The sequence below is a fragment of the Coturnix japonica genome, chromosome 2, assembly GCF_054131305.1.
Source record: "Coturnix japonica strain WE chromosome 2, WE-NBRP24, whole genome shotgun sequence".
Lineage (NCBI taxonomy): Eukaryota > Metazoa > Chordata > Aves > Galliformes > Phasianidae > Coturnix > Coturnix japonica.
The window spans coordinates 54,147,913-54,170,892 of NC_140664.1; the positions used below are offsets into that span (position 1 = coordinate 54,147,913).

General features: G+C 38.6%; 1 protein-coding gene across 10 annotated transcripts in view; it reads left to right on the forward strand.

Moving 5' to 3' along the window:
* CARMIL1 (capping protein regulator and myosin 1 linker 1) overlaps nt 1–22,980 on the forward strand; it is a 159,421-nt gene that overhangs the window by 114,829 nt on the left and 21,612 nt on the right. For 6 of the 10 annotated variants that reach the window (XM_085537596.1, XM_085537595.1, XM_085537601.1 and 3 more), the window contains 7 exons: nt 1,297–1,395; nt 3,770–3,898; nt 4,138–4,269; nt 7,070–7,245; nt 9,165–9,252; nt 12,272–12,421; nt 22,268–22,285. In XM_085537596.1, coding sequence (XP_085393722.1) covers nt 1,297–1,395; nt 3,770–3,898; nt 4,138–4,269; nt 7,070–7,245; nt 9,165–9,252; nt 12,272–12,421; nt 22,268–22,285 — 792 coding nt within the window. The remainder of the gene's footprint in view (nt 1–1,296; nt 1,396–3,769; nt 3,899–4,137; nt 4,270–7,069; nt 7,246–9,164; nt 9,253–12,271; nt 12,422–22,267; nt 22,286–22,980) is intronic. The other 4 variants (XM_085537598.1, XM_085537602.1, XM_085537597.1 and 1 more) reach the window with 1 other exon arrangement.

Here is a 22,980-nt window from a genome sequence, read left to right on the forward strand (position 1 = left end):
AAAAGTGCTGGTAGTTAGCTCCTTTTTCTTTGATACGTGTAAACAATCTAAATTTTGCTTTAAAAAATCTGGATCATGCAGGAGGTTTCTTACATCTTGTTTAATGTAATTGTAGATAGTTTCATATCTGAAATGATAAATGCATCTCTGAAAAAATATCATTAATTCTGTATGCTAATTGGGCTTTATATTCAAAGAGTACTTTTATTAGTTTCAAAGTTGTTAATACTTGCCCTCAGTTTGTTTAAACTTGTGTTGTTCAAGCTCTGTTTATACAATATCAATTTATACAATATTCTCTTCCCCCCCCACCCCCCAAAAAAAGGTGAAAGTTTCTGAAGTAGTGCTGTGGAGGTTACTAATTCTATGCATGCAGGAACACCGCACATACTGTGCTCTGGGACACCATGAAGGGGCATCTCAACTGGCTTGTTGGCATCTCAGAAGGGCCTACAAGCTTCAGTGCGCTGCAATACGAGAGTGCTCCTGGCCCTGGCCCAGCACCAGATGGACCAGTATCTCTACAGCATGCTTTACTTACACTGTGGATGAACTGGATAAACCCTGCTTTATTATTGAGGGCGTAATTAAGGGACATGGTCAGAAGGTTCCAGTTCTTGCCTGCTGATAAAAGTTAAGAGGTTTCTGGACTTTAAGCAGTTTACTAGTAAGATTTTGGACTTGACTAAGTTTGACAATGCCAAGTTAGGGGATTATTCCATGTTCTATTAAGCTGACTGAGGCTAGGTGGTAACCACTGGTGAAAGTTGCAGTGGGCCGTGTCCAGCAACCTTGGGTAGAAATCAGTTTTTTCTGAGTAGCACTTGTGGGCTGGTTAGCTCAATGGAGCTTTTGAACTGAGGCTCCTGCATCAGTTATGTACTTTTAGATAACTTGTCTTCTCTGAAATCCACCTTTTTGCAGTGAGACAACTGAATCTAAGAGAATTAGCTTTCTTGTCATGGTCTCTACAACAGTACTTTAAGGATGGATTCCCTTTAGGTATTTCTAAGACCTGCAGCTACTCCTTTTGTAATCAAAAGTTATTAAATTCTCCAAAGAGATTAATAACTCAAAAAACATTGGCAAAAGCAGTTTTTATTGATATTTTGCTACTGACTGAATGGATACTTGCCAATGTGATTATCCAGCACTGAGACACACAGAATAAGGTTTGCAGATAACAAACAGAATTATACTGAAGCAATTTTTACTGTTAGATACAGTGGCAATATTGAAAGCAAATAACAGCGTAGAGTGGCAAATCAGTTTCCTAATCTAGCTTTGTTTTTTTAGATAGAAAACTACTTGCTTCGTAATCATGAGACCAGAAAGTACCTACAGGAGCAAGCATACCGGTTGCAGCAAGGCATTGTTACTAGTACCACTCAGCAGGTGAGTACTTTGTAGGAACCAGTACTTCTCTGATCTTAAAATCTGTTTGGAGACAGAATTGTCTTGCTCTTCCATCGGAATAGCTTAAAGCAGAACATGCCTTGTGGGAAATAAGAAAAATCAGTGGTGCTATTTTTGGAAGAAAAACAATTTTTTTGGAAGAGGTAGGTCTTAAAAACAGTAAGAAAGACCCTGGCTATCTCTGAGTAAACTGCTGTTGGAACCAAGAGCACTTAGTTAAGTTGTGCTCAGAAGTCTAACCCTTCCAGCCAGCTCTTGTCAGTGTGACTGGTATCATCATAAGGCTATGTCACTTCCAGTGTCTGAGTCCCAGTATCTCTACATAGCACTGAGCTACCATGTAAACATGCCCTTTGATACCACCAGAGGGAAAGTCATCATCTACCTTAGACATTCAGAATTTCAAGCATCTTGGGAGGCTTTACATAGGTGTAGGGAGCAATGGAACATGGAAGTCATCCACGCTCTAAATTGTGAATGACTGAAAAGGTGACCTGACATGGTCCAAAATACTGCTAGAAGCTGGGAAGCTTTGCTACCTAAGTTTGCTGAAACACGACATGGTCTTTTGTGTGGGTTTTTTGGTTTCTGTTTTTCTCTTCTCTTGAAAGAACTAGCAGAATTTTCTGTGGTTCTCACCATTCTCTCTGTTCTAGTGTGTTTCTTACCAGTACTTCTCAGGGCTGTTTTCAGCTCCAGTACACCATAAAAGCAAAATGACGTAAACAAAATAAAACTTGTCACAGCCTTTGTTTTAAATTTATTTGCATGTTTGCACTAGTTGTGTTCTCATTCAAATAGAAGACTCCAGCAAATAGGAAGGGAATATTTATTACGCTCTTTAGCTGAGTCAGTAACATTTCTGTGTTGCTGCATTTTTTTGGTGAATTTAAATTCCAAGTAGTTTTTTTCTACCTGCATCGTTAAAAGTTAATGGGACAAAATTTTATTTGCAGGCTGAAATTATACTATAGCCTCTCAACAGAGAAATTGGTACTTGGAGATGCATGGGCACTAAAAGCTGCAAGAGCAGCATCATTTTACTTTACGCATTTATCTGTTCCAATGCCACATTTTATCCCGTGTTAATAATTTCTGTATGAATTAAGTTTATTTCTTTTTATATGCTGGAGGTTTTAGTTATGCCTTTCTTCCAACAATCACATGCATATCAAGCTTCAGTAAATGAAATTTACTGCTGTTTCAAAAGTAGAGAAAAACACTCATTTCTATATTAAAGTGTGCATTTTAGGAATGGATTTCAAAAACAGTTTTAAAAGAGAGCTGGAAGAGATCCTGTAGTTAGTACTGTGGAAATACATTATTATTCCCAGAGTGTATATATATTGTTTTCAGCCCAGCTGTCCCAGTGAGACTTTCTACTCTCTGATAATTAATTAGCTTTTTGTCCTTTTACAAAAAACCACCCAAAATCCTTTCAAGAGGAGGAGTCATGTGGAGCAGAAAAGGAGCATGCTGTGAAATTATTTCAGTTATCATTAATAATGATATAAGATGTTAGAACTCGAGGCTTGATACGTTGATAACACATGCACTCAGATGTTGCTTTGAAATGTCAAATAGATAATTCTACTGAATACGATGCAGGCCAATAAATGCTTTTAGCTATTGTATGCCTCTACTGTGTCTTTCTTAATCAAAGCTGACAATATGTCAGCCATTCTGTGGCTCTTGTAAGGATACAGATAAACCATCTGCCTCAGCCTTGCAGTGTGTGGAATGAAATGTGATATCAGTGCAGATGAAGTTCGTTTTATCCCACTGTGAAAGATCTGATGGAAGCTTTTGCTTTGGCATTCCTAGTTTCCCTGCAACTAGGAATATTTACATTGTGAAAGAACCCTCCCAAAGCCTACACAATAGTGTTTTGCTTAGGTAGGTGAAATCTCTATTGATGTTTGTTGAATGGATTGTGTCAGAGCTTTCTTTGAGTGCCTGAACTTCTTAACAATTCACTGACCATCTTGTTTATATGAAACAAGAATTTTGGCATTAAAGCTGCTCTGAAAAGCAAAACAAAGCCTAAAATGGGTAACTTCTTTGTTATTTGTAGTTATCCCACAGGTAACTGTGGGGAAAAATATGCTAAATAATGTATTTTTTTAATGACAAATGATATTTTTCTGGCATCTGGGTGTGTCTGTACAAGTTACAGTGCTTTGTTTCTATAGCACTGATAAGCCTCTGTGCACTGATTGTGCATTTCCAGATCTTTATATTTTCACTGCAAATCCCATCATGATAGTATTGATTTGCTACCTGGACTGAATTCAATTTGCATTTGAGCAGCATCCTAATGTTGTGTCTTTTTTTCTTTCCTTTGTTCAAGTAGATGATTGACAGAATATGTGTTAAAGTGCAAGATCATCTCAACTCTTTAAGAAACTGTGGTGTGGATGCTGTACAGGAAGATGTTAAATCTGCAGAAAGGCTTATGCGAGATGCCAAGAACTCCAAAACGGTAAGCCGTTCTCAACAAACTGATAATACTGAGAGAGCAGTTCAGTGTGTGATTGCAGCCTTCTCCTTTTTGGGGTTATGGTAACATTGTGCCACAAGCTTGTATTTTCTTTAAATGGTCTGCTTCAGGTAATATTTATGAATACTTCAGTTTTGCAGTGAGGTTTCCTCCTGTGTGTTTAGATTTGAAGACAGGTAGCAAAGAACCTGCTTTCTGAAGATACTCTTTTTGTCTTACAGCTTTTACCAAACCTGTACCACCTAGGTGGAGCTGCTTGGGCAGGAGCAAATGGTTCACTCTCCAATCCAATCCAAGAGACGCTTGAATCCATGGCTGGAGAAGTCACAAGGGTTGTGGATGAACAGCTTAAGGTCTGTGGGTGGCTGTTTTATCATCTCTCATGTGCAGGAATAATTAATGTCAGAGGTCTTCTTCTGATATTTAAAAATGCAAATATGCCACACAGATATAGTTGCTTTTTTAACTTCTCAGTACATTTGTGCACAAGTTATCTTTTCCTTATTATTTTCTTACAACTTACCTGGCTACTTGCCTAGTCGGAATGAAAAAATGGCTTTAGTGCTTGCAATAGCAGAAGGAGTGTATTGTGTTTATATCAAATGGAGTTTATCGTGACGAAAGTTGATCTAGTACTTGACTTAGAAGCTGGCAGACCTGCTTGTGCAGTGAGTGGTTTGGAACTCGATGATGCTTGAGGTCCTTTCCAACCCAAGCCAGTCTATGATTCTATGAGAAAAACATTGGCACCATGTATCTCTTTTGGGAATCTTCTAAGAGGGGAAGAGTTGTTGATTGCTCCTTGGGCCTTTAAATAAAGGTGTCTCTAGAGCACCCTAGAAATTCTTATGCCATGGAGAGAAGTACTCTCTATTTAAGGTATTCCGCTGGAATGGAAGCTGCTTTTCTGTAGATTCCATTCCAGAACTTTTATCCCAGTGACTACTTCAAACCTGGTGCAGAATTTCCACTTAAACTGTTGGACTTGGATAACTCATGTGTATTGAAAGTGCCCCACTTCTACAGGCAGCTTCATGGGAAATCCTTTCACAGGCCTCCATCAAACCTCAGTTCTTGAAATAGACATAATTGATCATAAATACTCCTAACTGTGGGTTCAGGCAGCACTTTAGCAGTAACCTCTATGTTCAGTTATGTTACATCTTACCATGTAATAAATAAGAAGCCATTTATACAGAGTGTGCAAAGGCATCTGTCCAACAAGAAGATGGGTTGGGGCAGTTTGAGGAACTAATGGGATCTTCTGGAAGTTAATGAATTTAAAAACAAGGCTCTGAGACAATTCAAATCAACTTTTGTTTGACTAAGCTACCTGCCTGTGTTTTGCTTTATTTAGATTATGGAAGAATCCAAAAGTGCAGATTGAACTGTTCAGTTGAATCAATATGCAAATACTTTAGTCAGTGGGAATGTAATGAAGAACAGTAATAATACCACATTACTAATTGCTTTTTATAAATTAAAAAGTTAATGAGAAGGAAAATGGTGCTGAATGTTTAGCATTTTTTCCCATTTTCTCCACTGTATGAAATAAGGCGAAGATTCTCTTTCACATCTTCAATTTCTGTGGACGTGAAAGTGATCTAGCCACAGAATTCTTCCCACTGTAGATTCCAGGCTGTTACTGGGACAGATGTTAAGAGGTCTGCCCTTTGCATACAGCTCACACACTTGAATAAGTCCCGCACATTTTGGAGAGTCTTAAAGAAGGAGAATAAATACTTTTTAGTATTTGGAGTGTTATATATTGCTTAAGATTGACTTGATGTGTCTTCTGTTTGCTTTTACGCATTTACAGCAAAAGGCACTTTAGCACTACCATTCTAAGCTATTTTCATTTATTCTTATGACTTCTACAGCAAAGTTGAAGTGCCTTACAAAAAACTTTTAAGGTCATAATGCACTTTCTATAAAATAATGCCTATTTGTATTAATTTTACAATCGAGGCTAAAAGGTTTTCTTTTAAACCATATGGTGATGCTAGGAGCTTTACGTGGTGCAGAAAATGTTGAATTTGGATTAGGATTTTTTTTTATTTATTTATTTAGGCTAATTTGGAGCATTATGTGGAAGCTAGATAAGGGAGCCCTCATAAGTACTGTTATTTCTTAATATCGAGGAGTAAGAAACATTGTATATGCTGTAAATGGAGTTTTAATTTTTGGCTTCTACATTAAGCAGACAGATTTGTTCTGGAAAAGCGTGTTTGGAAACTGATTGAAGTCAAGAAGAACTTTTCATGTAAGGTGCTTTTATCTGTAAGAATGGAAGAGAAGTGAAGGGAGAAGTAGTATAAGGACAAGCACCATCTTAGTGTGAGTTGTGTTTGGTCAAAGGAGAAATTGTAGCATCACTCTTGCATTTCTGTTCTCCTGATGGTGTCACTGTTGACATACAGAACCCAGAGATGGTTTATTCAGTCAGCCAAATTTAAAGAGAAACCTGTAGGCAAGACAAGTGGTGCTTAAGCAAGAGAAGATTGTTTCATAAGGACAGAATGGGTGCTTGAACTATTTGTCCTCAGTTCCATTCTGCTGCACTGTGGTTTTCAGGAGTGACTAGACACTGCTTTACAAAAAGAATTAATATATCAGTAATTCTTATTAGTGTTTTACTTAGTTCAATTACTGCTGAAGTTCTTCATCTTCTGTATGGATATGGCCATAAGGGCTGGAAAGGCTCTTCGTTAGTGTTGTGGCCCAAAATATGCTTAGATTCTGAGCATATTTTGGGCTCAGCATGTTCTGAGCTGATGGGCTACCCAGGGAGGTGGTGGAGTCACCGTTCCTGGAGGTGTTCAAGGAATGTGTGGATGTGGCACTGAGGGCCTTGGGCAGTGGGCATGGTGGGGGTAGGCTGGTGACTGGATTGGGGATCTTAGAGATCTCTTCCAATCTTAATGATTTTGTCTTTCTATGTAGTGAGGAATCTTTGTACATTCCAGTCAGAGCTGGATTTATATATGGTTTATAAAAGCTGGATAGCAAAATGGTTTAGAGTATAGGAAGAAAAAATGTAAAAATCACTAGTCTAAAAGTATCATAGCGCTATGTAACAGAATAATGGTGTGATCTACGACTAATCGAAGTCTCCATACCTGACATTGTTAGCTTTTGCTTACTGTGCTGCAGACTCTTCTTGAATCCATGGTGGATGCAGCAGAAAATCTTTGCCCAAATGTAATGAAGAAAGCTCATATCCGTGAAGATCTGATTGAAGCTAGCACTGAGAAGATTTCCATCCCACGCACTTTTGTGAAAAATGTCCTTTTGGAGCAATCTGGAATTGATATCCTCAATAAAATCAGGTACTTGAGAAGACAAACAAAATCAGTCACAGAGTTTAGAAAGGACTGAGTTTTGTGTGTGTTTGTGTAGCAGAGGATTTTTTGAGTGCTTTGTTGACTACAAGAAACTATATTAAGGCATTCAAAGAGCAGGAAATTGTTCTATGGGTCCAGTGAACATAGTTCAGGAAATTCAAATACTTGGAATGTACAGGGATATTAACTTGACCATTAATGCGTGTGTTTCAGTTTTCTTTAATAAGATGTATGGTTTGTGGTCCACAAATAACATTTTCATGACTGGTATATTTTTTTAACCTATTGATGTCCTCAGGTAGCACTTAATTACTGTAATAGAAGAAAATTTTGTTTGTTTTCTTTCGGTATTGACAATGCTTTGCTTGTTGCTACATTTCATCTTGCCCTGTGGCTGTAGCAATCTCTTTAAACCTTTTGTGTGGAATTTGTGCATAGCAGGCAGACATAACTGAAGATGGAAACTTGGGTATTCAGACCACAAACCTGAAGCAGAAAGAGTTACCTTAAACAACTTCTAACTCCTGAGAGGCTTTTACTTGACTCTCTAATGCATATGTATTTTCGCATTAAATGTATACCCATGTGTATTTTTATGCCACATAGCATGGTTAGCCTGCACTTCAAGCTTTGCCATCATTTGGCTCAGAAATCCTTTCTATCTGATGGAAAAGCATGTCAATTTGCATTGTGATGCTGATATACTTCCAGAAGAGGAGATGTTTATTTTTAAAAACACTAAGACTTTGAGTTTAGTTTGCTGGTGCAGGAAAATTGGCAGGAACAGGTGTTAAATACTTCAGCTATGCTTTCAGTGTTTAAAATGGCTCAGGGAGTGATTTTTCTTCACTTGAATCCTAACAAATCTGTCCGAAGACAGTAATAGTGCCCCTGCCCCTTCTCCCTTTCTACCTCTAAAAGCTGGGATTGGCAGTGAGGTAAGGATGTCACACAGTAACCCTTCCTACTTTACATTATTTAAAATTGATTTTAAGATTACAGAGGAATCCCGGGTAGCCCTGGGTAGAATTTGTTGGGTTTTATTCCAAAAGAATTCCAACTATGCATAAAAACCTTAAAATGAAATTGTGGTACTTGCTGGCAAGGGTCAGCTGAAGCAGCTGGCCTAGAAACCAGAGGGTCAGAGGAGATGGAGCTTCTTGCTGCAGCTCAACCTTGTGTGCTTGTCAGCTGCTAATCAGTCCCCTCCATGACTTTATTTAGCCTTTTGTGCTCTGTACCAAGAGGGGACCCTGAGGGAACAATTCAAGGCATGCATTTCCTTGATGGGAAGTTACAAGTGAAACCTCAATCAAGTGTTCCGCTGTGCTGGTATCCCATCTATGTCACTGTAATGGGGATGACTGACATGAAGCTCCTAAGACAGAAGGTGGTTACTTAGAGCAAAAGAGGAAGCAATGTGTAATGAAACTGTGATGGCAAAGACTGGAGAACCAGCACTGTACTATCGTCCTTCAAGTGACAAGTACAAAAGGAGCTGAGGAAACGAGTGAACAGAATGTAATTGTTCAGTGCAGTAGTTTTGAACAGGCAACACTCTCTTAATCCTGTGCATCTGACATTAGTGTTTCTCTGATCAGCGGTGGAGTGTTCCTTACTGCATTTCACATGTGGTTTTTATTCAGCTCTTAACCCAGATGTTTTCACTTCAGCTGTTAGAAAAATGTTAGAAGCAGGTTAAATATGGTACAGAGGCTCTTGTGTTTATTGTGTGATTCATAAGTTTATTTCTGAAAGCTGCAGTCATGTATCCTCACACCCTCTGATGTTTTATTTCAAATAAAGTGACGGCATAGGGAATAATGATTGCACTGTTGAGTGTGTAATAAAGACAAAATTATCCAGTATGAATTAAAATCGTCTCATTTCTAATCCTCACACAGTGAAGTAAAGCTGACAGTGGCTTCATTCCTGTCTGACCGAGTTGTAGATGAAATTCTGGATGCACTTTCCCATTGCCATCACAAACTGGTGAGTATAGCTGAATATATCAAGTATCTTAATAGTGCTGTTACTTTCATGACTTACTTAGTTTCTCCTTGTCATATTTTGAATTTTCAAATTCAATTTTCAATTTTGAAATAGATCATATTTTTTACTATCACTGATGTAAGTTCAAAAATTATAATGGGATCCCACTTTAGGAGGGAAACAACATCAAAAGAGAGTGTGTTACATGTTTGCCATATTACCTTTTGCAATATTACCAGAAATAAAGATAAAAAATGCCTTTGGAATGTAAATTTGACGTTAAGTGCCCATAGCTGTCCTGGCAAGATGATAGGGATTGGTTGCTTGTGAAATGAGAGATGAGATGAGATCTCATTCTTTAGAGGGAGATTGCTGAGACCTTGTTTCCTAAATGAATGTATCTTGAGATTACTTTAGAAATGTAGGTATCAAGTTTGAAGAGAAAGGAATAGAAACATGGGAAAGGAAACAGTCTCAGAGTTACTTGAAGGTATTGAGCTGTCAGGAGGCGCCGTTATCTGTGATAAAGGTATTTGCTTCATCAAGAAGAAATAAGCAACTTTATCCACAGAAAAACATTTTGATTTCTTTTGCAGTGGGCTTCTGTAAGAAAAATTCAATACTGTTTTTTAAGGAAGCCACTGTGTAGTCGTTCTCCTGATTAAAATTACTCTGGCTTCAGCTTTCAGTCATAAGTTTTTTAGATGCTTTTCTCCACAATATTAGAGAACTGTGTATTCCTTTATATTTCTTCTTTACAACAGTCCTCATACACAGAAAAGGAATCGCTGTTTTTCTTAAAGCATTTTTTAAAAATAAAGACTGAGTTATTGAAGGGCGTGTCTCTGTGGTACAGAGCAGCATTGTGTAAAAGCATGGCCTCTGGTCTCAGGAGCTATGTAACTGCATCAGACTGTTGTGTGAGTGGCACACTCATTAGCTCCAGGTGGTTCTGGAGCAGGCTCAGCTGGCATGAGCTGAATTTGTCCTGTGGTATTGCACAACTTGGGCATAGCCTGACTCTTGCACAGTAAGTCATTTTCTCCAGCCTTAGAGTCCCTTCAGTAACAACCTTCCAGCTGTTTAACAGTCTCTTATAAAATACAGAATTGGACAGACTATTCCAGAGTGGTGTTTAACCAACATTAGAGCTAACATTTTTTTTTGCTGAGATTCTTTTCTTCTCATATTTATACAGCCAAAGGCATAGGATTTTCTTCTTTTTGTCTGAGTTTCAATGATAGCTCATTTTAAGAATCACAGAATCACTAAGGTTGGAATATACCTCTGAGATCACCAAATCCATCCATCAGCCTGTTACCACCGTGGCTACTAATCCATGTCCCTCAGTGCCATAACTCCACCCTTCTTGAATACCTACAGGGATGGTGACTCCACCAACCTCACTGGGCAGTCTGTTCCAGTGGCTCACTGTTCATTCAGAGAAGTTTTTCGTAACATCCGGATACTCCCCTGGCACAACTTAAAGCCATTACTCTTCAGTACAAGGGAGGGCTTGCGGGCAGATTTTCTACATTGGTTTGTTGGATTTCTTCTCCAGCAGTGGCTTCTGGATGCTTGTTGCTGAATTTCAGGATTGTGTCCATAACTAGTGGCCGGTGCTCTTTGTTCTTAAGGAACTGTATGTTTGATTTGAATTGGTTTACTATGTGATACATCTTGGCTTGCATTAGTAAGATGTCCTTGTTAGTGTTTAGCATTCTGCCACGTTTCTGCTCTCTGCTGATTGTTTCAGGTAGTTCCTCTGATGTCAACAGTGAAGAGTATGGATCTCAGAAATGTTCTGTGGAAACTGTTAGTGTTAATCTCCAATTGACAGCTGTAATTTAAGAGCTGACAGCTACTTCTTAATAAAGCAAAGATTAAATGAACTGATACAGATCTCTGCTAATTCCTTAATTGGAGTACTGTGTAGTACCAATTCAGCCGCTTGCACAAGTCTTTATATGTGACATTGACAGAGTTGCATTTGAGGTAAATTGGAGCCTTATTTGACAATACTTCTGTTTTGCCAAAAGTGATGATGACTAGCATATTATAATTCCAGAAACTTTAGTCAGATTAAAGATTAATTCGTTCTTCAATTTTTTTCTTTATTTCTTTTTAACTTTTAGTAAAGCTGTCCCACTTTTTGAAGAGGGGAACATAGCCATTTGGGCATTTAATAATCATCAAAGAATTCCTGCTATTCAGTGGTTTTTTTGGTTTTTTTTTTCCATTTCCCCTACCACTGTCACTTGGATATTGATTGTTTGCCATTAGGCCATTAACAAGTTGCTTTGGCGTTAGCATTCCTTTCAGAGATGCACATTGCTTGGGGTAGAAATGTTTATTCCTGGTTGGGTTCATTCTCTCTTGTTAATGAAGACAGTAATTGGGTTGTGGTCACCAGTCTCTTAACAGCTGTCATTCCTGTCCCATGACAAACTCATCTTTATCCAGTAGGTAATAGCTTTGTTTTCCATAATATACATTATGTGTAGAACAAATTACTCTGGCTCTTTTTTACAAGTAGAGTATACTTACCGTTTTGATGCTAGTTGAAATTGTACATGTCTTAGTATAATTTAATTTTAAAAAAATATCTGAGACAAAACTTCTCTTCCACCTCTTTACTTTCTTTATAACTAAATGCAGCAGATAAACTTTGAGGAAACCTTTTAATGCTATTATAAGTCAGAAGTATGATGTAAGTATGACGTCTTTTTATTTGACGTTTTTCCTCTTCTTTTTTTTTTTTCCAATGAACTTTCTCCTTTCTTTCTTAATAACTTCTCATGATGTGTAAAGGAAGGGATTTTCCATCCTGCCAGAAAAACACGCAGTACTGATATACACAATGTACTCTATACAATATATACAATGAAGCTTTGCATTTATCACTGGTCATCTAGGATCTGTGACCACTTACCCAGACTTTCCGATTTGATTTCATTTGTCGTCTTTAAGACTGATTAATGTGTTCCTATCTTTATCATGATTGACCATTTTGATCCAGGCTGACCATCTGACCAGACGTGGCAAACCGCTTCCACAGCAGGAATCACTGGAAATTGAGTTAGCTGAAGAAAAACCAACTAAACGCTCTATCATCACGGTTGAAGAATTAACAGAGATAGAACGTTTGGAGGACCTGGACACCTGTATGGTAAGACACATTTCCATGGCACATATGGTTAGACATACATATCACTGGAAGATAAGTGTATTTCAGAGTGCCTTTTGACTATTTCATGATATTAGGAAGTAGAAGGTAAGAGCTGACTTTTAGGCAAAATAATAGACATTAGACATTAGCTTGTGTATGTTTTGTCTGAGCTATATATTGCTGCTAAGCAAAGGAAAAGCTCTTCCTCTTTTTTTTTTTTTCCACTGCTGCTTTCCTACTACCTATATACAAGAATCATTGTCTTGCATGCAGTGTTGTAATAACACTAATGTAATAAATGTATCTCGCAGACCCCAGTTTCACAGCAATTCTATTGCAGGAATAAGTAGAACCTTGCTACCCTATGACAACAGGCTGATTTCTGCTTTTGTCTTCCTTCTTGAGGTGGATTCCTCTGAGCCATGACAAAAATGGTGTCTGCCTGTAACTTACGTTATTGGCTATGACCAGAAGTTAATGTTTCTGAATCATTACATTTTCTTTGTATTAATAGAGGAATTCCTAAAACTTTGAGTCCAGTCTGCAAGTGATCTTACAGGGCAAGCTTTTCAGAAGTAATTGAGTTAGGAGTATGAGATTTGATAAGAATGTAAAATGCGAATCATTGGAGTGCCTTAAAATCCCATGTGTGACCTGTATTATAAAGATGTCTCTGCGTCATCATTTACAACACACAAACCTGGAGGATCCCAAGTGAATGGGTTATTTACTGGTTTTCAGCTTCACATTGCCCTCCACTCAGATCAGTCTATTATGGAATTCTGTTGTGAGGAACCTGAGGAAAGGAGCATTTCTGTGTTATAGCTTAGTCTAGTAGATGTTACAGCTTCAAGTGATGGTCTTTCTTCTCTACCTTCCTACCTGCGTTTTTGGCTGTGTGCATTCACAGGAATGTAAAACGGCAGGAGAAAATGGCAACGCCTTTTTGTAGGTGAAGTCAAGTCTGTTCACTTACCTCTCTGCACAGATTAACTGCAGATTCAGACATGTAGAGCTGAAGGAAAGGAGCGGCAAGATCTCTCCTTTTTACAGCAGCTGTCTGTTGGATTGACTTAGCTGTACAACTAAACTCCACCAACACTGGAACTAGCTTAAAATAGTTTTCTCACCCTTCCAAATCTCCTACCTTACCAAGATCTGATTTGATGAAGTATTTGTCTTAAAATCTCCAATCCCCGTGAGGCACGTGTTGTTGACTGGGATCATTTGGCTCATCTCTGGTACTATCAAGTTCCATGAGCTTTCTGCAACTAACATTCAGTAATCATTTGGAGTCCCAAATCCTGTGGGAGGGAAACATTCCAGTAAAATGTGTAGCTTCTGAACTCTGTACCTTTGTTTTTGCTTGCTGTCTTCAGATATGGAAATATAAATGAAGCACTCATTTTCATGCCCACCTTCCCCCTTTATATTTTTTCTTGCAGCATGTAAGAAAAAATGCTGAAAATTTTAAAAGTAGCTCTTGTCTCTACCTCGTATCACCATGGTTATATGAAAGCATCGTATTGCTGTGTTATCTTTCACTTTGGCCATATTAAAATAATGGAAATGTGATGATTCCTCTACTCAGTCAGATATGTTTGATGCTAACTGTACTTACCTTGAGAACTGATTATATATCTTCATTCATTCTCATCTCGCACAGAGATTCAAACACCTTTGTGTCCCAGATTCTCATCAATCCCTAATATCTGGAGAGAAGGAGGAATCAAATAAACACAAGGCAGTAATCTTAGTCGCTGCTAAAAAATCCATTTATTAAAATCCGCAATCTGTTTTTCAGAGCTGCTTTTTTTTTTGCATCCTGGATGCAAGTGATATTGGTTGGTGTTGTAAAAACACATAGGTAAACAGAGAGCCCCAAGGGATTTTTACTGAGCTAGTGCTCTTCTTGGTAGTGAAAGCATCTTAAAAATTCTTGAAATCTTAAGGTGTATTTTTTACATGAAGTTCCCTCCCCAGAAAAATAACACTTTCAATGTAATTTTAGCTCTGGGAAAATGGAATGGATTTCAGATATTGTCTTAGAAAAATTCACCAGCCTTTAAGTATCATATAGATGTTTGCATGGAAACGAGCAACCCTGTGGAACAGTGAATGCTTTGTGAGCTGTTCAGTGCAGGAAACAGATATCCTGCTGAAAATTTTCACTAGAAAGGGAAGCATATGGCTTTATGAACTAGAATTATGAACCTAATTTCCTTTGGTTATTTTTAATCTTAAATGAGAAATGGCTATTTAGATCCCACATCCGAAATGGCATCAGTCCAGAACACTGCCTTGTTTGGCCACTGGAAATCCCTAGACACCTCCTTGCTGTGTTAGTAGATGGTGCACCTGGCTGTGTGTTCTGCAAACCTCAAATGTGAAACCTTGAATTGTGGCTTGCTGCTCTGCATGCTTGTGCACATATCCTCCTATTAACAAAAGATTATTGAACATGCAGTGAACTGATCATGTCACTGGGATGAAAGCAAAAACTCTCCTATTCTACAGTTTCTTTTCCACAAATGTATGCCAGTTTTCTCCAGTTATTTGTCAAAATGTTCATGCAAGAAGAGATTTGGGGCTTGTCTGAGAGGCACTGGGCTGTTATTTTTCCATTTGCAAAATTGGATTAATGTGCAAGCCTGATATTTTCAGCAAGCTTGCTCTTGTTTTCTTCAGCCAGACTATTGAGGAACAGTTTTCTGGCTAAGGCAACATATACAGCAGCTTGTTTTTATGCAGCAGCCCACCTTAAAGCTGTATTTGAACCATTTGGGGAAAATCTATTTCTAGGTTCAGTTTTTATTCTTGACTTGTCTCATAGTTACAGAGAGATTGTATAGCACTGAAACTAGGTGAATCGTTGTGAGCAAGGTAGATTTGGAATAAAATGCTTATGAGCTATTTGTCCTTATACGTTCACTGAAAGTGGAAGATGGGAAGATGCTTTTTTTTCTTTTAAATAGAAGTTGGACTGTCAGCATTCTGGTCTGAAACTTCAAATGATAGAGAGGCAGCAAAGAAGCCAGTAGTGGTCTGTTTTACAGCCTGTCTAGTTTTTCCTCAAGCAATGTGGAGTGTGGCTGCAGCTGGCACGGGTTTCCATGCCATACACTGTGCAATTAATGCTTATTAACTTCAGTGTAGGATTTGATTCACAGCCTTTGACTGTGTCCAGAGAACCCATGATGTGAGAAACTTGTTGGTTATACCAGAATTTGCTCATCTGTTAAAGGAGTTGAGAAAAACACATAGAGTGATTGAATGATCCGCTGTGGGACATGAAAGCTTGAATGTTACTGCCCTGAGAGCTCCTGATTTCCCAGCACTGCAGTACATTAAACTGCTTCCCTAACCTACAGCCTGTCTTAGTTGTTTAGATTTAATTAAAGCTGCGTTAATGATAATAAGTCATTAGATAAAAGTTGCATGCATGTAAATGGAGTGTGAAGTCTTAATGCGAAAAATTACTTCCTTTTCTCAGATTAAAGGAAAAACCAGGGCCTGCTTTTCAAAGCTTAGACTCAATTGAGAATTAACTCAATCAATGAGAGCTTTTTCTTTTTTTTTTCCAGAATATGACAAGTGACACATTTTAAATTAATGCATGCATTTTAAAACTAATTTTAAAGAAAATACCTTTTTTTTTGCTGAAGTCGAAAATCGTGTGTCTCAGTATCTGTAACTGTTAGGCTAGATAATAATTGATTTAATTAGATGCAATACCTCTGTTTGACTTTATTCTTTCATAGCCATTAGTTCTTTGAGTTATGGTGCATAATTCCTCATGAGAAGGAAGTGGTGCATCTTTGTTAGACTGTGTTTAACAGCTGCATTTTAAAGGTGCTTGTTTGTTGTATTCTCGAGAGTCTGAGAGTATGTAGACAGGCTTTAAAACAGGCCAGTACCTGTTTGTTTGCTATATCTCCATCATTCAAAGTTCCAAACAGATATTTGGCTTCCAAAGTACTAAAAGGAGATCACCACAGCTAAGCCACTATTTAAAGAAAATTGTCAAAGGAAATAGCTTTTTTTACTAGAATTCTGTGTATTTGTTGTCTTTAAAATATCTATTTCAGCACTATATTGTTATTACTACAGTCAGTAACAAGCATATAGCCAAGCCAGATATCACTTTCAGAGCAAAGCAGAGGTCGCTTTTTTGCATTATACAGGACTATGGTAGAAAATTGTCTGAAAAATGTAGAGGAATTGTATGTGTCTGATTATAAATCTTCTTTAAAGCATCTCACTGTAAGATTGGTATGATAGAAGATCGGGTGGTAACTGTGTGTCTGTGCAAATGCACATAGTTAATAGGGAAGGAATGTCTGTGATGAATCTTAGCCATCTCATCCATTTCTAACTTGAACTGTAGAGATAGTTCTATGACCTGAATGGAGGAAAAAATCCCTGCACAATATATCAAAGTTTTGGCTTTTACTGAATAGTATGTGTGAACTAATAGAATGTGCTAACTAGCCATTGTCAAAGATATAACATGTGAGCTATGAACACAGAGATATTTGAAAGACCGAGTGTTTATGGATCACAGTGTTTTCAGAGGAAAGTGAGAGATTTCACTCCTCATTCCAAAATTCATTTGTGGGTTTGGTTTGGTTTAAAGAAAGTTCACTGAGCACCACTTGAAAGTTATCCACCCCCATAATCCAAAATAAATTGGAACCAGAGCAAATTAGAACAGCAAAGATCCCTTCAGTTGGTTTCACTGGTGGAAAGAGAAATATACGGAGAAGATGCACATATGTTTGTGTGTGCTGATAGCACAGGAAGAACTAAACTATGTAGGTCCCTGACTGCATCAGATTCTTGTTCTGTTTGCCTGCAGCAGAATTGTCTCAGGCATATATAGGGACCTTTTTGAAGGAAGGACTAAACACTTCAAGAAAATCCCAGTTCCTTTTGGGTTCCTTGTGTTCTCCTATGGTATAAAAAAAAAGCAGATCTTCAGATCTTAATTTAAAAAAAAGAAAAGAAAAGAAAAGAAAAAAAATAATTGTTCTTGCTGAAAAGGGCATTTCCTTCCTTCCAGCCTCCGCCTACACAATCACACTAGAGTCTGTGCAGCCACTCTGCAAACTGGGAGTAGGAGTTGATTCAGCTTAAAATGGATCTTTTTCCAGAGGATTTAATTCCCAGGTTGATTTACAGGGTGATTAGACCCTTGTCTGAGTGCACAGTACAAACCTGAGTGGCAGGAATGAGGGAGCAGCAGATGAAAGCTACGGCAGCAGCCTGGTTGGAATGCTAGGTGGAATTGGTGGTGACACATTGACTTCTCTGTTGTATACATTAGCAGAAAAGGGCCTTTTATTCATAGTGAATACCATACTGTGTGGGAAGGTAGGAGTTGGCATAATGGCATATGAGAGTATTCTCATCTTTCTGAAAAGATTCAATCACAAGCATGTGAGCAAATCTACCTCAGTGGGAGACTAGCAATATTTCTGACTCACTCCAATCTAGGGTAGTTTATGAAAACATCACCAGGAGGCTCACAGCAGAGGCTAAGCATGTTGCCCGTGCCCTTTCCTAAACGTACAGCACTGTCTGAATGAACAAGTGACAAAGGAAGCTGGTGTGATCATACTTAAGAATTTGGGAATATCTTGGTTTTGTGCAAGTTATGTGCTTATATGATTGGCTAACCATTAGTATTATGATTACATTAATTGCAAATAATTTTCACCATTCTTTTTTCAGGCTCATTTATGTATAGTTTTGCAGTGTCCTGACAGCCTTTAGAAGTCCCTGTCTGTGGTTATTCAGTGCCTGTTACATGTATAGACTACAATTTAGTCCCTGTCAGGCTCATGAAGGAGTTTTGTGCTCCCATATAAAACAATTTAAAAAATCACTGATTTTCAGTGTCTTTTCTTGGCATCATTGAGTGGAAGGAGGTGGGAGATAATTACTGTGTAGCATGTTTTTTTTAAACCAACTGAGATTTCCTAGTCAGAAACCAGAGCTGTTTCTCACTATTTAGAGTGCATTATTGCTGCAGTATCAATGAAGAATATGATGAGCTGCTACGTGCTTGGTTATAAATAAAAGTAAATTGGAGACTGTTTTCTGCTTAGGTTAAAATTAAAATCAAGAAGTGCAGCTGCTGGGGATGCTGTTTGCATTGTGGCACTTTACTGTTAGCTTGGCTTGGCTTCCCTTAATACTCATGTTATGTTTTTGTCTCAGTAGACCCAGATTTGTACTGGGGCTGGAGCTATCTCACTGATGCTGAATTCCCATCATTTTCTTTCATATGTGATGAAAAGGTTGCAATTATAGGAGCATTCCAAGCACTCACTGAAACCTGAGAGTTTAACTCTACTGCAGTGGCTTTAAGAGGGACATTCCTACTGAGAAGTTGATCTATGGCAGACAAAGGTATCCCACATTTAGCAGTGCAATCTATAGATGTAGACACCCCCTGGCTGCTCCAACCCACCATTCAGCACTGCAAGCAAAGGTTTGGATACAGAGTCCATAGGCAGAGCCATGTAGGCAACTGCCAGCTGCCTCCTGAAGGCTGTATGCACTGGTGGCATGGATACAGCCCAACTGGCCTAGAAAGATGAGGGGACTGTCCCTCATTGAGTCCACTTCCCTGTACTGCCAGCAACAGGGATCACCCTAGTGCTCATTCACCTGCTTTGGGGAAGGGCTGTGAGGGCAAAGACCCATCAAATAAAGATGGATTAGGAGACACCCGAGCAATCACTAAGAGATCTGTGAGATCCATCTGTGTTCAGCACTAATAGGTAATAGGTAATAGTCTCATGCGGGTTGGAAGGGACCTTAGAGATCATCAAGTCCAACCCCCGGGATTCGAGCCTCTATGTTGCAGAGCAGCACTTCTACCACTTGCGCCACAGGGGGATTCATAGATCCAGAACTCACCTTTCCATGGCCTCTATTTTAGGTAACCTGCTCAGTGTTAGCTGTGACAGGTTAAGAGATCCTTTGGAGGATCTCAGCGAGATCTAGACCCCTTGGCAGAGGGGCAGTTGCAGACAGATTGAGAATAAGCTCTGACGGTGCTGCTCCTACAGCTCACATCTGTCTGCAATCTTAATGCTTCTTGATTCAATTAATATCTGGCAAATTGACCCTTCTGGAGGAGTTGAGGAGTGCTCTGTGTAGTTTCCTTTTTGATTCTTCCAGTGTCTCAAATTATTAACTTGGTCCAGGTTACTTGTCTGTGCTGTATGCAGCAGGCTTGTTTACTCTGAAGTAACTGAGAGTGCTTCATGGTTCTCATTTCATCTGAAACAGGATGCTTGTGATTTTCAGCTTGGCAAGGTTGATACTTCATAGTGTGGGGATAAAGGACCTGCCTCACAGGAAGAGGATAGAGAGACAGTGCTAAGGAAGGCAGCTGTAGAGTACCTTTACGCTTTGATATATTTTGTCATCAAAAAGGGGACTGAAATGAACTAGATTTTTGAAATCAGAAACTAAAAAATAAAATCAAATGTACATAGTGCCAGAAGGATACAAGAGAGCTTCTGAGTCATCAAATCTAATCCCTGCTGTCATAGGCAATTGTCACATAATCCTATTCATAAAAGTATCAGACTTTCAAAACATCTCTCCTTCAGACTAGAGGAAAATTTAGAGGTAAATAGATTCTTTCTTACGCTGTTTTTTGGGTCAGTTAGAGCCTCAGTGCAAAATGGAGGAGATCTCTCTGCAGTAAGACCTTATTTCTTGGGAGTAGAGATTAAATTACTGTGAATTTTTGAGGCCGGGAGTGATGACCAAACTGGAGTTTGGATTGAATCTGAAACCAAAAGTGTGCAAACTGATGAAACAACAAACAGACTTTAAACATATGTTAAAGAAAAATAAAAATAATGAGCAAAATAGGAAGACAAAGTGATTGAAACAACATGGTAGTTTCATTAAGAGCTGATCTGAACATCTTGTCCAGTTTAGCTGTGGGTCATTTCCAATACCATAGTATTTATGTATTCCAGGGGAAGCTTGTGGCTGCACACTCTGAGTACTTGCAGAATCTTCTCTCTTGTTGCTAGACAGCTTTTAATTCCTCACTCATGGGTGAGCAGTTCTATTTTGCAAAGCATATGTCTTCCTTTTCTTTGCTGGTGTTTCCTTCTCTCCTAGGCTTGTGAGCTGCACCTGGTCTGCCTGACCAACCAGCATCATTACAATCATGTATCCTACTTATATGCTAGCTCTGTGTAGGCCTTTTGTTTAGCCTTTTGTTTAGCCATCCTCTCTTTGGTAATTGTGACTGATCCTATCAATCCATTTGTTTTAGAGAAGAAACTCTAGTTTCAAAACTAAATGTCCATCTACTTAAATATTTTTGCTTTCCATAGAGAAACTTAGAATATTTTCTAGTTCCAACCTCTCAAGATATGTCCCTATTAGAAAGGAGAGATTTTGATTCTCTAATCAGTTCTCTTCCCATCTTAATAGGGAGATATTTTGATATAGTCATTTCTGACAAGACTTACAGTTCAGAAGTGGGTTCTGACAGAAATAAGTATGAGAGACATGAAAATGGGAATGGTGAGATTTTCCTGTATCACTGTTAGCTGAGAACTCCTGTGTAGATTTTCTGATGGTAAGAAAAAATAGAACACTGAGGACAGTGGGGAAAAAGTTCTTTCACTGGAGCAGTGTGCAAGAATGTTGCTCGTGCTATTCAAAGATTGTCATCCAGTCTTTAAAACTTGTATCTACAGTTAAGCTTAGAAGCATAAATTGTGACAAGTGGATCATTGCTGAAAATGTCAAAGCATTGAATAATTGACCTCATAATTGACCTTAGTGCCCCCCAAACAACTAAATGATGAATGTTGTGTTATGAGCAGTCTGTTCTCAGTGCTGATAATTAAATGCCAGTGCACTATCCATTTAAAAATGCCATGTGTCCTTGCAAAGTAATTAAAACTATCATTTGAATATTCTTTTGCCACAACCACTGTACAAATATCTGCAGTTCTTATTCAGATTGAACACAAAGCCACACTTCTAATAATTATTTCATCTTACTCTAAATTGGGATGGGACTGGATGAGTAATCTGCTGCCCAATAGCGGCCATATGGGATGGCTTCATTTCACGGTGGCTGTGCTTTTTATTCTTTATACATTTTGAAGCTGGGAGGAAAGGCCATGCTTTACTTACGGCGTAGTGTCATTCTGCTGTGCCGAAACTGCTTGAAAGGTCTTTACCTCTAAACCTTCTTATGGAAAGGAGAAATAGAGCTGCTTTGGATCTCTTAATTAGTAGGATAGTTAAAAGCTTAGGAGAACAGATTTATGTCTCTCATTCTTTCAAGAGAGACTTTGCTTTGTTTTCCGCATTCTCCAGCTTTCCACAGCAAGCTACAGACCTGTAATTCAGAAGCCTCCTAAAGACTAGGAAGGATCAGTATTACACTTCTCTCTCACCACTGATGCTAGCAAATTGGAAAAGCACACCCACATTACATTAAAGGAGTAGGCTGCCACCATTGGTGAGTGCCACATGCTGGAAACAACAGTCTGAAAATCTGGATTTGTCCCAATATAGATGAATTAAGAAAGACCACATCCTTCTCTGATTATGCATAATCTCTGATTATGGAAACACAAAATGTGAAGCATCTTGAAATGTGAAGGATTTTTACCTCATTCTTGCATGTCACCTTTCCTGCTGAGACTTTTAAGTGTTTTGGCTTTAGTCTTAGTCTTTATTTTGGTCTTTATTTTGGTAACTTCTGGTTTTGCCTCCTTTCCTGAGAACTGCCGTTGCTTTGTCTTCCCCATTCATATTCTTTTTTCTTTCTTTTTTTGCTGCATGGAGACTCTCTGCTGTACAAGTGTAAGTATTTTTTTAGCTCTGCTGTTTCTGCCCTACCTGTTTGCATTTTTGTGCTCCATTTGCCTCTGTACTGCTGTGTTAGTCTCCTGGGAGACTCTAGTGCCATCCATCTGCACTTACAGAGAGAAATAGACAGCAGTTCAGAGATGAGATTCGATTTCACAGGAAGATTCAGCTAGCACAGTGTCTGAGTTTAAAGCATCCCTTGGCTTTGAAACCAAACCAAGCAGAGTGCTGATGAGTGCTAAGCACCACTGTTACTGCTCAGAAACAAAATCTATGGCTTGGGTTTTCTATTCAGACATCACACAGATTGATGAAACAATGGCTCAAAAATGAGCTTGAGTGAGAGTTTTCTTGACATAGCAAGTTTCAGGCAGAAGAGATGTCATGGGTTATCTCTTTGGCCAGTTCTGTTTTCTTTGTCTGATTGAATCACTTTTGAATGCTCTTCTCAGCTACTGTCACACTTAATGCATTCTGAGAGCTGAAATTCTGTGTGTAATTTTGCAGGAAGGAGGGATGAGGGGAGACTGGTTGCGGAACTGAGTATCAAGAGGGAGCAGGAAGCTATTCATTAATTTGTTATAATTTGTTATTTTCAAAAGAAAATGACCGGAGGGTTATGGAGCATCCCTATATCTAAAAGAGTTGAATATAAATGATTCTGGAAGGTGAGGGTAATAAAATGGAAA